The sequence below is a fragment of the Typopeltis vanoorti genome, chromosome 15, assembly GCF_054136105.1.
Source record: "Typopeltis vanoorti isolate ZY-2024b chromosome 15, IOZ_Tvanoo_1.0, whole genome shotgun sequence".
Taxonomy (NCBI): domain Eukaryota; kingdom Metazoa; phylum Arthropoda; class Arachnida; order Uropygi; family Thelyphonidae; genus Typopeltis; species Typopeltis vanoorti.
In genome coordinates this window covers 81,530,700-81,546,541 of record NC_143563.1, presented here as the reverse complement: position 1 = coordinate 81,546,541, position 15,842 = coordinate 81,530,700, and the positions used below count along the sequence as shown (strand labels likewise).

Sequence of the window (15,842 nt, the reverse complement as noted above, 5' to 3'; positions counted from 1 at the left end):
AGGGTGGAAAGAGGTGTGATGCATGGGGACTCAATGATCCGTGGTGTGCGAGACAGGATGCGTGAGGAGTGTTTGCCTGGAGGAACGATAGAAAGTGTGGCTATGGCAATTAAGAGAGGCGAAAGGGTGGATGAGACGATTGTGATGGTAGGAACAAATGACTTGAGAGGTAATGTAAATTGGGCAGCGAGAGATATGAGATTCTTGCTTGAGGTTGTACGAAAGAGGATGCAGAGAGAAAAGATAGTGTGAGTGTCATCTAGATATGATAGTGACGAGTTGAGCAGAAGAGCAGTAATATTGAATAACATAATAGCTAGAATATGTCAGAAGAGAGGATTGGAATATGTGGATGCTTGGAGGGTATTTGAGGACAGAGATGAATTGTATGCGAGAGATCGCTTGCATTTGAATGAGGAAGGACATAGGCATCTAGAGAGATTGCTATTCTGAACAAGTCGGTATGCCAATGCAGGGAAACTAGAATGCCCAAGGTGGATGGTAGCAGGGGTGGCCTCTTGTGGGAATGGGTACTTGGGAGAAAGGGAGGGGGGGGGACATCAGGTAATACTGAGCCCAGTGGAGTCTAGAGTGGATAATGCTGGGTACAGAAACAGTGGCATTTTTATGCTTTATACTAATGCCAGGAGAATCCAGAATAAGGGAGAGGAATTGGTGGCACTGATAGCATCAGCCTGACCAAAGATTATTGGGATCACTCAGACGTGGTTGACAGAAGAAGATATAATAACAGGAATAGAAGTAGCAGGGTACAGCATTTTTGGCAGGATAGGAAGGGAAAGCGTGGTGGTGGAGTACATCTTATGATAAGTGACGACTTATGTTCTGTAAGAGTGGATTTTTTGGAAGGCAGTGACAATAATGATTTTAAAAGCACATGGTGTGAGGTAGAGGTGGGCAAGACAGGATATTTAGTGGGGTGTTGCTACAAACCAAAGAGCACAAAGGGTGGGGACCAAAAGATGTTTAGGCAGTTGAGCTTGGCAAGTGCAAGAAGAATGATTGTTATGGGATATTTTAACTACAACAGTATAAATTGGGAGGAGGAAGATGCATGTAGCAACAAGAGAATGGTATTTCTAGAATTCTCGAGGGAAAAATGTCTTATGCAACATGTAACAGAAGGAACAAGAGGTTCAAGAGTTTGGGATTTGGTCATAGCATCAGAAGAGTTGATAATAACTGAGATGACATCTCTCCCACCAGTTGGAGAGAGTGACCATGTGGTTTTGACTTGGAAGATGAATAGACATGCAGGAGTATCAAAGAGACAGGAACATATGTGGAATTATAAGGCAGGTGAATATAATAGTCTTAGATATCAACTTGGGGAAGTTCCATGGAGAGAGGAATTGCAAGAAATGCAGGTGAAAAAGAAGCTATGGAAGAGATATTAAGGAGGCAGGTGAAGAACAGATGAATGAAGAATATAAGACACAGGCCAGGAGAGTGCCTAGTATGGTAAGAAAGGCAAAACTGGAATATAAGAAGAGATTGGCCCTAAGATCCAAAGAAAATCCTAGGGAATTTTTTAGCTATGTGGTCAGTAGAAGGAGAAATGATTGCGAAAGAATGACATTATTATTATTACAGGCAACTCCAGGGAGTCCTTAGACTCATCGAGGAAGGCCCTAAACATCATGTCCACACAACTATACGACATTCTCATGGTATCTACCTTGCCTTGAACTCACTCACTGTCATAGCACCCACAACAGAATCTGGTAGCTTATTCCACTCATTTACCACTCTAAAAGTAAAGAACCCAGCTCTAACACCCCTGCTAACCACACTCTTGCCCACCTTCCATAGGTATTCCCTAGTTCTCCCACCACCAGTCCTGATCTCAAAATTATCCTCTGAATTAATCCTATAGAAACCCTTTAGCTATTTGAATGTCTCAATCATATCTCCCCTTTTCTGCCTATCAATTAATTTCTGCAACCCACAAATCTTCAACCTGTTCTCATATGGTTCATTCCATAGACCTGCTATCATCTTAGTCACACGCCTCTGGATCCTCTCCACCTACTTACTCCCCATCAAGAAGGAACCTAGGTGACCAAATCTGGGCAGAGTAGTCGAGATGAGGTCTTATCAAGGCTCGGTACAGAGGTACAATAACTTACTTGTCTCTGCTCGTCAAGGTATTTTTCAACAACCAAGTGAGTTGATGAGATGATTTCAATACTTTTGCAATGTGCCCCCTAAACTTCATCTCCCTATCCACCAACACTCCAAAGTCCCTGGCCTCATCGATCTCTTGGAGTACAGTTCCACCAATGTGGTATACTGCTGCTAATCCTTTCACCACAAAATGCATAACCTTATATTTTGTCACATTAAATTGACATCCATTCTCCTTAGTCCAGAACTCCAATCTATCCAAGTCGTCCTGCAAGATTTTGATATCTTCTGCATTCACTATTGCACTATCCAACTTTGCATCATCAGCGAACAAATAAACTGTTCCTCTTAGATCCTTCCCTATATCATTAATGAACAAATTAAACAGCAGTGGTCCAAGAACAGAACCCTGCAGACACCACTAGTCACAGGCTGTCTTTTGGACTACTCCTGAATAAACTACTCTTTGATATCTCTCCAATAACCACCCACCTATCCATCTCACCAACCCTATATCCATTCCCATATGTTGTAGTTTACGGATTAGAATTCCATGTGGTATCCTGTCAAATGCTTTGCCAGGTCCAGCAGTATCACTGTAAACCCATTAAGCTTATCCAGTTCAGCCGTCACTGTGTTATAAAACTGGAGCAAGTTACTGAGGCATGATCTACCTTTCACAAAGCCATGCTGCCCCCGTACAGTATCTTATTTTATGAAATCCATTCCTGTATTATTCCCTTGACTACTTTCTCCAAGACCTTGACAACGACTCTTGATATGCTGATCAGTCGGTAATTTGCAACCGTGGCCTTGAATTCTCCTTTATGCAGTGGAACTATTTTCCCCTCTTTCCACACCTTTGGGACTAAACCAGACCCAAGACTCAGATTAAACAACATGGTCAAGGGCACTGATAATTCTTTAGCCGCTTCACGCAAGACCCGTGCCGATATACCATCCAATACCACAGATGTATTCACATTAAGGTTCTGTAATAGACTATTCACCTCCATTTCATTCAACATAATTGCCTTATAAACTAATGGTTCCTTCATTTTTTCAATGTCACCACCTGGATGATATACTTTTGCAAAGTGCTCGCTCAGTAACTGCACTATATCGACTGATTCAGTTACCTCCTTACCACTGTTATTCCTTAAAATCATTTTGCCGTGTACAGTTTTTTTCTTGCTTGCAGCATACTGAAAGAAGTGTTTGGGATTCTCTTTAGCTTGCATAGCTAGTTTCCTTTCATAATCTGCTTTTGCTTTTTTTTTTACCACACTCGTTACCCTTCTGGCCTGCACTTTATACCGTTCATGTGCCTGCAGATCACCTCTTTCTTTATATTTCCTCCACAGTTGTTTCTTTTTTTGCAGCTCAAGCTTAATGGTGTTATTCATCCATTTAACCCCTACTTGTTTTACTATTCAGACCCTAAGTATACAATCAGCCATAACCTCCTGTAAATGCTCCTTGACCACTTCCCATGCTCTATCGACATCCAGCCCTTGCAATTGAACATGCCATGTCACTGATCCAAGCAATCTCCTAAGCTTGTCATACTTGCCAGCATGGTAATTCCACATATACCCTGTCTTAATCGAAAATTTCACACCTTTAGCCACCTCCTAGGTCAAGACCTTATGATCACTCTCACCAATAGGTGGCAACATGGTCATATTCATTACAGTCAAATTCTGAGATGCTATTACCAGGTCAAGCACTCTCACACCCCTAGTATTTTCAATTACATGCTGTCTCAGATAGTTATCCCTTAATAACTGAATAAAATCCATTTCCTTCCTCACATGTGTCCTTTTCTCCTTCCAATCAATGTTACCATAGTTGAAATCCCCGATAATAATTACCCTCCTTCCATTCATTTCATCAATTTGTTAATGCATACTATCTCCACCATCTATTCCATCACCTGGTCTATAGCAGCACCCAACTGTATATTTTATTCTGCCAGTCTCAATCTCACTCCTCAAATAGCCTCAAATGAGCAATTTTCACTATCTTGCGATACAGCTTCAATTCTCCTTGGCTGCAGTTCATCAGCTATCATGAATAACAAATCCCGCCCATTTTATTCTCTCTGTCCCTCCTAATCACACTATAAGCTACACATTCTATCCAATAACTATATCAGCCAATAACCACAGGTTATTGGCTGACGGAATTTCTTAATGCCAATAACCTGTGGCCAGGAAGAGCCAATCAAGGCCAAAAATTCTTCCTTCTTGTTCCTAATACTCCTGGCATTAGTATACATGAAATGCAGTGATCCCTTTGTCCAACCCCTATCTTGATGCGATATTCTAACTATCCCATTCCGATTTTTTGTACTTAGTACTGGCTCGGGTATATTATATACATTCTTACACTCAACTGTCTCACTGATGTCCGCATATCCACTATCCCCCACCTCCTTGGTAGTTCTAGTTTCCCTGGTTCTGCACATCCATTTTCACTTCATTCAGCAACAATTTTTCCAGTCTCCGCACACCAAGTCCATTCAAATGCAGGCCATCCATCTTGTATAAATCCTTACGCCCATCAAACTCATTCCACACATCCACGAATTCCGCACCACGCTGTCTGCATAACCTGCGCATAATGTCATTTGCGATTATGGCCCTCCATCTAAACTCCTCTCTGTCATACCGTATCAACAGACTCACCATTCTAACTGTCACTCTTTTTTTTTGCTACTTTTAACAATACCTTCAAGTCCTCTCTCATAAAAAATTTATCTCCTTTCAATTCATTCGTACCTGCCACAACTATCAATTCTTTCACCCTCTGTTTTTGCGCTCTAATACTCTCACTTACATCCTTAAATTTCGCACCCAGTAAGTACGATTTAGTTAAACTCCCATCTATCTCTCCTCTTAATAAGAGTCACCATACAACACTCTTTCCTTCATTTCAGAAACTCTCCCACTCTTACGCTTATTTTTCCTTTCAAACACTTGTGTATTTATGTTAGCCGAATCACTCTGGAAAGAGTTTTGCAGGTGCTCTAATTGCTGCTGCGCATTTTGTATAACTGTGCACAACCTAGCAATCTCATTTCCTACAAATAATTCCCCATTTTTTTTTATCATTTAAACCATTTTCTCTCTCTGTACGGTTGCTTTCACTCTTTCTTTGATCACTGCTCTCATGGCCATCTTGTACATCGCAATTCCCTATCAAAGCCACTATTTTCACTCACATTCTGGCTTTCTTCAACCATAACTGTCTCACAACCTGACACATACTTCAACTCCTCACTTTGCTTACACTTTCTGCACATTCTCCCACCACTATCACTTTCAATCCAAACTCCAGCCTCATTCGGGAATGCATACATCCCACACACATCACATTGGGCAAACTCTCTCACATTACAGTTTTTGAACAAAGGCGTCGTATTTTTGGAAGCCATTATCTTATGTCGCATTGGTGCCATGTGCTAATCTATGAAATGCATCGTTAAAATACTAAATCAAATAAAACGGAATTCACACCAAAATCACACAGACACAACATGCTACCAAAATTAGACAATATTACATTATGATTTAAACCTATACTCTAATTTTCACTCAAAATTATACTTAGCTTTTGGGAGCTCTCTGAAAACACTACAGACCGTGTAGCCCTTTATCGGACTACCTCCATTGCGAGATAAAAATGGGAATAGAGTGAGTGATGCAGAGGATATGGTGGAACTGTTCAATGAACACTTTAATGGTGTATTTCATCCTGGAGGAGTAAATTTTAATATTAGAGGGATAGGGCAAGTTTGAGGTTTAGAGGTGCAGAAGGAGAATGCGTTCCAAATACTGAGTACTCTGGATGGCAGTAAAGCTGTGGGACTGGATGGTATTTCATCACAAGTTTTGAGAGAATGTGCTAAAGAACTGACAGCTCCTTTGACCTGCCTTTTCAATGAAAGTCTGGCTACACGAAAGGTGCCCAAGGGAATGGAAGGAAGGTAGGATAGTGCCATTGCATAAGGGTGGTAGCAGACTGGAAGTGCCTGATTATAGGCTAGTTTGTGTGTCATCAGGTGTCATCTAGTTGTTAAGATCTTAGAGAAATTAGTTAGGAACTATATACAGCATTGGGCAGATGAGGGTAATGTTATCTGTGAGAGTCAACATGGATCTGTGAAGGGGTGCTCTTGTTTTAGTAATATGCTAGCCTTTATAATAAAGTTACAAGAGCAGTTAATGAGGGGGAAAGGCATATACTGCCATTTTCTTGGATTTAGCGAAGACATTTGACAGGGTTCGCATGATAAGCTGATATTTAAGTAGCACATGGATTTAAATGTCAGATTGGTCAAATGAATTCAGGATTGGTGGTCCAATAGGTATCAGAGAGTTGTGTATGGTGGGGCAGTTTCAAGGAGGCAGAAGGTTACAAGTGGGATCCCACAAGGATCAGTACTACTGGGACCTAGATTGTTTAACCTTTATATCAATGACATCGTCAGTGGATTGCAGGTGAATATTCAGTTGTTTGCAGATGATGCGAAGCTGGGAAGGGTTATTAGTAATATTGCAGATGTTGTAGCCCTGCAAGAGGATCAGAATAAACTAGAGAGATGGGCAGATGAATGGGGATGTCGGTTTAATGCAACAAAATGTAAGGTTTTGAGGTTTAGGACACATCAATGGGATGCCGCCGCATGCTCTATTGGAGGAGCTGTACTGGAGGAAGTAGGGGAGACAAGAAATCTGGGTTGATGATTGATAGAAACCTGAAATTCAGGGGACATATTGTAAAGGTGGTGAAGGTAACACAGAGAATTGCTGCAATAATGAGAAGGATGCTGACCTGCAGAGATAAAAGAGATATCATTCCGTTGTATAAGTCTCTGATCAGACCACACTTCGACTATTGTTCTCAGATTTGGTCCCCAGGATTTGAAGGGGATAAATTAACTCTGGAAAGGGTACAAAAGCGGATAACAAAGATGGTTTCAGGACTGTACAATGTTAGTTATGAAGATCAGCTGAGAGAATGTGGACTGCAGAGTTTGGTAGATAGAAGAAGGATAGGTGATATGATTGAGACTTTTAAACTGTTGAGAGGTAGTTATAGGGTTGACACTGGGGAGTTCTTTCGCTTGGTGAAACAGCAGGAAGAAGTGGAGTGGTTTCTTTGCATGGAGGGTGGATGAACCGTGGAATGCATTGCCTGATAGTGATGAGAGCAAAAACGGTCAATGAGTTTAAGAAGTGGTATGACATACTTTGTGTTTCCTAGGAGAGACCTACCGTGATGAGTCTTTTGACTCCTTGGAGGCCTAAATAATAATAATTTGCCCTGGAAACCCTTCTATTGGATCTGTTGCACAAGATAAGGGGAGGCTTTCCCAATTGATTGTGTGTGTTACGATGCATATTCTAGCATTCATCACTTATCTTTGGAGTCAACCATGGAAAGGTTTGGAAAAACTTGCATGGTTGTTCTTGACAGTTCTAAAGGCATTTGATTGGTCTAGAAGTACTTTCAACCTTTTGTAAGTGGGATGCTAACTTCCTCTTTAGTCACTCAAATATATGACATGATATAGATCCATAATAAATGCCTTAAATTCTGTTCTACTTACTATTCAATGGGTAAGGATAACCTTGTGAACTTAAAATGTTACTAAAATGAAATCCAGTATAATTTCCTCTCGTTTTTCAGAACACTCATATATCAAAACTGGATCAGATTTCTCTTCTTGGATTAACCTGCACCCTCCAGCCTTTCCCAGCATAAACTTCTTGGATTAACCTGCACCCTCCAGCCCCCAGCACAACTCAGCTTTAACTTCTGCAGCCTCAGAAAACTGTATACTTTCCACACAGTGCAACACTTTTCACCTATACAACTAACAACATTGTAAATATTAAATCTGCCTAAACATGGAATGCTATTCACACATTTAAGGTATATATCCAATGCTTCTAGCATTACTCAATGCTCTTCAAAAGAGGACAATCAGAAACCTCTAACATAATCACATTAATCTCCTCTCAGAGATGAGTTTCTGCCTTTTGCCTCTTCTACATGTACTTTCCAAGTGGAGGAATGATAGTGAATTAGTCACTATCATTCCTCCACTTTCTTTCAAAACTGTAAGAACAGCAACTGTCAGTCAACTTCTTCTCCTCATTCATCCCATTTACCTCGATTCTCTGGAACATCTTACAGGGTTGCCACTGGGGTGTTCTTTCGCTTGGTTGAACAGTGGGAAGGAGTGATGACAAGAGGCCATCCCTGTAAGTTACGAAAGGAAACTGTGAGCAAGAGGGTGAGAGTGGTTTCTTTGCATGGAGGGTGGAATGCATTGCCTGATGGAGTGGTGAGAGCGAGAACGGTCAATGAGTTTAAGGAGTGGTATGATAGACTTTGTGTTTCTTAGGAAGGATCTCCCACGATGAGTCTTTTGACTCCATGGAGGTCTGAATAATAATATTCCCTCATTCTGTCTTCCTCAAAAAATATAACTTTCACCTATTCTAAAAATGTGTCAACACGTTTCTTCTTACCAAGGCCACTCGTCACCAACATGCTGTCTTGTGATCCTTCATTTGTGGGTCAGAAATAAATACACACAGACATGGGAAAGTTACAAACTAGAGAGAGAGAGAGAGCTGATTCTTAATTATTAAGATTTGACTATACTGTTAATAGTGTCCTCTAATATCTTTGGTGGACATAATACTACTTAAAATCTAAAATGAGATCATGACAGAACAGAAAAAGGTCCTGAAGCATATCTACTATAAATGAAGGGAAATAAAATATTTCCCAAACAAAAGGTTATAGATCTGAATTCCAGCATGGATGGTTTTGTGAATATTTAAAGGTGGAAGATGAATTTTATCACCTGATGAAAAACCATCTTCCTGTACGTCCTTCAATTCTAACTGCTGACTTACAACTCAAATAAAGACTAAGTATTGCTTGATATAATGCCGAACTGACACCATGCAACTGTAGCGTTTTGAATAGCTTTTCTCTTGGCACCTTGTCATATGCCTTTTTTCAGATCTACAAAATTTAAATACAGATTTTTGTTATATTCCCATGATTTCTCAACTATCTGTTGTAAAATGAAAATCTGATCCTGACGGCCTCTATTTCTTGGTTGAGAGAACTCAACCAAGAAAATGACATGATAACTCTTGCTGATGCTAACGCACTAGCAAAAGCTAGACTAATTCCACTGAAAGCAGCGATGCAACATCAAATTCCCAAAATCAATGCTACAGAAAGACCTCCAGCACGATAGCAAGACTATGAACGGGACATTATAGAGAAATGAAGGCCAATACAGATGATACGAGAACATATAGAAACTGCAACAACTGCCCTAATACTGAGCTGACACCCACTCACATTTTTACCTATCTTTTTTACAGCAGCCTTGCAAACAATAGACCCTAATCCTAAACAACAGCTCTATACAAACAAACTCATCAACATAGACAAAACAGTTCAGGGAGCACATGGAAACATCTAAGACTCTTCAAAGGACAAGGCAACAACAACATGGTATACTAGAAGAGTTTTTCAAGTAAACAGATGTGTGTGTGTGTGTGTGTGTGTGTGTGTGTGTGTGTATATATATATATATATATATACACACACACACACACACACACACACACACACAACTATGTAAATACTAGTGCACTTATATGGCTGATATTTATTCAGTTTACTCACTTGTGTGATTTCACAAATCTTTGCTGATAGCAATTCTTCCATATAGGTCTGTATTGAGTCTATTAGAGTAAATATGTGATGTCATTGGCTGTCTCACCCACCAAAGACTGAATACATAATCCATAAAGTAATTCACCTATTTTGTCTCACCCACCAAAGACTGAACCAATATAATTATTATTATTATTACACTCTCCATAGAGTTGACAGACTTATCGTGAGAGGTTCATTTAACTGACAACATATTTTAAGATTCTATATGATAAATATGGTTGACAGTAGACTGAGGGCATATAGCTAGTGTTGCACATCATAGTTTTGCTATGATAAGAAGTACTCAAGCATGCAAGGATATGGAAGTGGTTGTGCCACTGTATAAGGCACTGTCCTTAATATTCCTAATATTAAGGAATACTCCTTAATACTCCTAGCATTAACAACATATTCTGGCAATGCATTCCATACACTGACAATTCTCCATGTAAAAAATCTATTCCTCACACCCTTCTTCACCACACTTTTACATAACTTCCAAGAATGACCTCTGTTTCTTTCCCTCTCACCTTCTACTCTTTTTATAATACCTTCTGGATTAATCTGATAAAATCCTCTCAATAACTTAAACGTCTCTATCATATCACCTCTTTTCCTCCTACCACCAAACGCTACAATCTGCATTTCTTCAACCTCTCTCCAAAGCCAGCATTCCAAAGTCCTAATATTGTCTTTAGTCACTTGCCTCTGGAACCTCTCCAATGACTCCACATCACATTGAAAACCAGATGACCAGATCTGAGCACAATAGTCCAAGTGTGATCTGACCAGTGGCACAACCACTTCCTTATCCTTACATGTTAGAGTACTTCTTATCATAGCACTACGATGTGCAACCTTTGCAACACTAGCTATATGCCCTCTAAACTTCAGTCTACTGTCAACCATCCCTCCCAAATCTCTAATCTCATCCACTTCCTGCAGTACAGCACCATCGATATAGTACACAGCCCTGCACTCCAAAATGTAACACCATGCACTTATTGATATTAAAACTACAACCCCACTCTTTTGTTCAAGTAAAAAGTCTATTCAAATCTTCCCTTCAGGAAGATTTGAATCCACAAAGCAATTCACAATAGTAGAACACACTCTGTGGTCATCTCTGTGGAGGAAGCATATAATTAAGAAGTATTTTGTCACAGAAACAATACTCAATTATGTCACTGTTTCTTATATACATTTAAGCTATGGAGGCCCATTTCTTTAGAAAGGAAACTGGAGCCATTAAGAAATTCAGGATGTCCTTACTCCCAATGAGAATTAAAAGTCCGAAACAGACAATTTCTATTCTTGTTGAACTGTGTTGAATTCTAAGCTTAATCTGATTATTATTATATGTGCAGTAGTTACCAGTATTTTTACTGCACAACAATGAATTTTAAAAATTAGAAGTTATTTATTAAAATTGGAAAAGATACTGTTAATAATTTTAACATCTCAATGTCTACCACACTCATAAGAACATCATAAATTTGTTCATTATTATTAAATTAAATTTAAAAAAAAGGAGAAAAAAAATGATGCGAGAATTTTAATTATGATATATTATTTATAATGATAGATTATTTGAAAGCAAATATCAAGATATCCAATATTTAGGAGCCAATGATGTTGGACCAGTTCAACTTCATGTTCAATGGTGCAAGGGAATAAATTTGCATTATTAGTCATTAATCTCATCCTCCACAAGAATTTATGCCCATCTTTGCTGAAACATCTTAGTTATGAAAAATATTATGTCCTGAGAAAAAATTTAACACATTTTTACAAATCATTCCTTCCCTTTCCTCTAAATCTAACAAAAACACTTCATAAATTTGAAATTCACTTCCTACTTGATTATTCAGATCTCAAAAAGAATCAGTTTTCCCTTCCTCATTATTACCAGCTGCCAATTTCTGATGATTCAAAAAAATTCCTCTACTTTTTTCTTTCTCGTCTTGTCTGTTTATTTATTAAGATTTATTGTCTTTGACAAAGTTTCAGAATAGTAAGTTCATCTAAGATCTATTCTGAAATTTGTCCAATCACTAAATTAAAATTACATTCCATTTAACAATGCTTTAGCTTCATATATTTTAGCATTAAATACTGCAGTTACTCTTTTCATTCATACTGCTTATATATGCAATTATTATTTAAAAATCACCAGTTTGATCTTCCTTTTTCATATAATTAGTGTTACTGAGACAATATTTGTGCACTTCCTTTGCTAGTTTTACATCTTTCTTGTTATTGCTTTGTATGTGGAGGATGTTCACTATGGTATTTTGGTTCCTCAAAGAACCAAAATACTTTAGAAAACAGGAAGGGAAAATCATGTTTACTTGGACAAAGTGCTTAAATGGTATGCTTTCTGATTATATTGAAAACTCAGAACGTTATATATATATATATATATTTATTTAATGTGAATTCCATCCCAGGAAATGTCATAAACCTATTGAACATGAAGACTATAGTTATTATTATTATTTTTTATTATTATTATTATTATTCGTGACACCTCCAAGGAGTCCGAAGACGCATCGCAGGAGGACACCTATTGTACAACTCTCCTTCTCCACTACTACCGAACTTCAACTACAAATCAACTACATCAGCGCCATCTACCTCCCACCACAACAAGTATTTTTTGTCTGTAAATTGCGTGTGTTCTGAAGGGCCGATTTGTCTGTATGCAAGATGAAAAACCCTGCTACCTCCGTATGAGATCGGCTAACTCGCCTTCAATTGAAAAAGTCCATATAAAGATTCCTCCCATTACGATAGGAATCGAAGGGCACAATGTACCGTTGTTCTTCCAATTGCGCTACTTTGACTAAGATTTATATCATCAAACCATGGAAACTAAACATGCATCTTTAAGCCACTTCAGGTCTCCAATTAGCAACATAGTGCAATTCATTTACCACTGGATTACAAATCGCTATAGGATATGGATATCTTAATTTTATCCAATAACTAAGCAGTTGGGTAATCATTAAGTTAATGGATAAAATGAAGATACATCCTAACTGAACATCCTTGAGGCAGGTGAAGTTCAGCATTTGGCAAGAAGACCTAGTTTTCTGAATTAAATAGTTATCTAGCTTTGAATTATCTTTAGATAATTCAAAGAATCACTTTTGGGGAGGGGGAAAAAAAAAGGCAGCAACATTGCAAGTATTATATAAAAAATGCAGAAAAGAGAATTCAAAGACATCACTAATAAAATGGATTATTAATGAAAATAGCACTGGGGAAAATGCTGAGAGAGAGAGAGAAGTTAATGAGAAGGGTCAAGATAAGAGAATGTGAGTAGCAAGAGTTAAAAAAATAATAATGAATAAATTTTGTGAAAGAACAAAAATATGCAAACTGTGTACAGGTTTACAGTGTTCCCTACATAGTGCACTTGATTTGGATTGCAATCATTTCACCAGTTTTGTCTCCTCTATATGTGGAAATGTAAATTTGTTTCAAATATATATCATGAAATAAGATTTTTTTATTACAGTGCATGATGAGAGAGGAAGAAGGAGAACAAACATCCCTATTTTTATTGTTATTATTTTTTTATTTTTATTATTATTACATGATACTTTTAGTGAGCAAAGGACTGAGAATTTTTTTTTTTTTTTTGTTAACTTGGAAGGTGGCAAGTAAGTGAAATGAATTAGAAGAGAAGAGTGGGGGGGGGGGGAGGTTAAACAAAGGCAAAAAGTTTCTTTTTCAGCTTCATTTACCTAGTGTTAGCGCCTGCATACACGTTTTGTGATCCTTAATGATGGCAATATATCATTGCCAAAATATAGGAAGTATTAATTAAAAGTTATTATAATTAATATTGAGTATAAATTTTATTTCCTGAAAAATAATAATAAAGGCAAAAAGAATATCATCAATTACAAAGGAGTGAAGCAGCACTTCAATTAATAACTTTTCATTTGAGAGTACCTCCTATACCTAATCACAGTGCTAGCAATAATTTTCAGTACATTAGGAGTGAGAATATGACAGACAACTCTCACCATCTTCTGATTCTACAGCTAACAACTGTAGACAACAATAAGAGTGTTAGCTACAATAGTGCAAGTTCTATGGTCAATTATTTGGGGATGTAGTAAGTGTTAAAGTTCCCAGGAAGGAAGAGAGAGAGAGAAAAAAAAATCTTTGCACCAGAGCCTAGCTAACTCAGCAACTGGTGGGAAAAAAAAAAAAAACCTCAAGCAAACTAGAAAAAAAACTTCTTTAGTCTAGAACCACACTGCAACCCAAACTATAATGAAACCTATATCATGCCAATCAGAATGATTAAATTAGGTGTGTGTGTGTGTATATATCCTGAGCAATTTCATATTAACTACAAATTATATATGTCAAAGAAAATATAAAATACATATACAGAAAATTTTCCAAAAAAATAAAATAAAATTAAATTAAATTAAATTAAATTAAATAATAAAATTAAATTACAAAAAATAAAATGCAAACTCAAAGCAACTATTTTATATTAATTAATCTTCTTTATTTACATATATTATTTCCTTTGGATATTATGCAGAAAAATCTGTATAGTATATAAAAAAATAAATAGTAATGGGGGGAGAAATATATTTTCCCTTTTTTGAATATTTGAAGTGTTATTTGTTATCATCTACAGGTATATTATTACATTCAAAACTGATGGATCATTTGTGTCGATTTTTTTTAATAAACGAGGATGCGAGAGGCAGAAGTGTGTGGGTGGGGAGGGATTAATAATTGAAATTGTTTTTTTTCTTCTTACCAAATACATTAAGTAATTAAAATTTTTCATTAAGCTATGCTGTTTAATTAGCGCGCAAAAAAACTAAAACTCGAGAGGGATAAAAAAAAGTAAGGCCTACTTTCAGGTTTCAGAAACAAAAGTGCATCAGATTCCATAGAATGTAAAACTAGTTTTAAAGTTCAGAGTCCTGTTCAAGACATATGAAGAGAAACACTTTAGAAGAGGAGAGGGGAAAAGTGACGTGTGCGGGAAGGTAATTCCAAAGCAATAAGTAAGCATAAACTAAAATCAGGCAGTACACTAATTACACGGGGAACTTAAAACACATTTCATAAACAGTTAAAATTTTAAGCAATATTTTAAGTAAAATAATTTTTTACTTTTCTTCCGATAATTCTTGGTAAGAAGCGGAAAAGAAAACATTAGCTATTGTCAGCCAGTTGCTATGTGATGTTATAAACTACAGTTACATGCCTAGAATCCTTATAATATTAAAAATGTCCAAGAATGATACTTTTCAAATATTTACATACTTCGATGCAAAAATGCAACTCACCTGCAGCCGCCATTCTGCGTCAGCAAACACTCACGTTCTCGGTCGCTTAGACGCCTCTTATTGAGCACATAGATTTCTATTGGTTACGTGGTCTCATGTGAGTATCTTGATCAAAACAACGATTTTCTAGAATATCAAGATTCACTGTGCCTCCAAAAGAAAAACTCGCATCAGTGATTCATCCGATGAATAATTATTTATCTTTATACTTAAATGTACGACCTGCTGTCTAGTGATCACGTACTAACAAAAAGTTAAGTACTATGCAAAAGGATAGCCAGAGCAATCACTTCATATTTTTTTCTATGGTAATTCCACACACGACAGATTATGGATTGGCAGAGAAAGAATAAACTTATTATCATGTATTCTCTCTCTAGCTAGCATGGTATGCAAAGATTTCATGGTTCATCTTTGCCTTGTACAGGAAAAAAAAAAAAACTGCATTTCATTCCTGAATGTCAACACTTTTACACTCACACCTGTTAAAATAAAGTGTGTAAATCTTGTGCTTTTATTATGTTTTGCATAAGAAATGTCCTAAATTTTCCGAGCCCACGGTAAGTTTTGAGTATATAATTAAGTAAAAATGAATACCTA

The 15,842-nt window shown here is 37.4% G+C and overlaps 1 protein-coding gene across 4 annotated transcripts in view; it reads right to left on the bottom strand.

The window, feature by feature from the left end:
• Positions 1–15,357, bottom strand: part of LOC150098931 (cytoplasmic aconitate hydratase-like) — a 373,379-nt gene extending 358,022 nt beyond the window's left edge. For 2 of the 4 annotated variants that reach the window (XM_090405006.1, XM_090405010.1), the window contains exon 1: positions 15,067–15,124. In XM_090405006.1, the coding sequence (XP_090261132.1) occupies positions 15,067–15,109 (43 nt within the window). In that variant the 5' untranslated portion in view covers positions 15,110–15,124. Of the gene's footprint in view, positions 1–14,804; positions 14,862–15,066; positions 15,125–15,242 lie in introns of those variants that run through there. The other 2 variants (XM_090405009.1, XM_090405007.1) reach the window with 2 other exon arrangements.
• Positions 15,358–15,842: the final 485 nt, after the last annotated feature.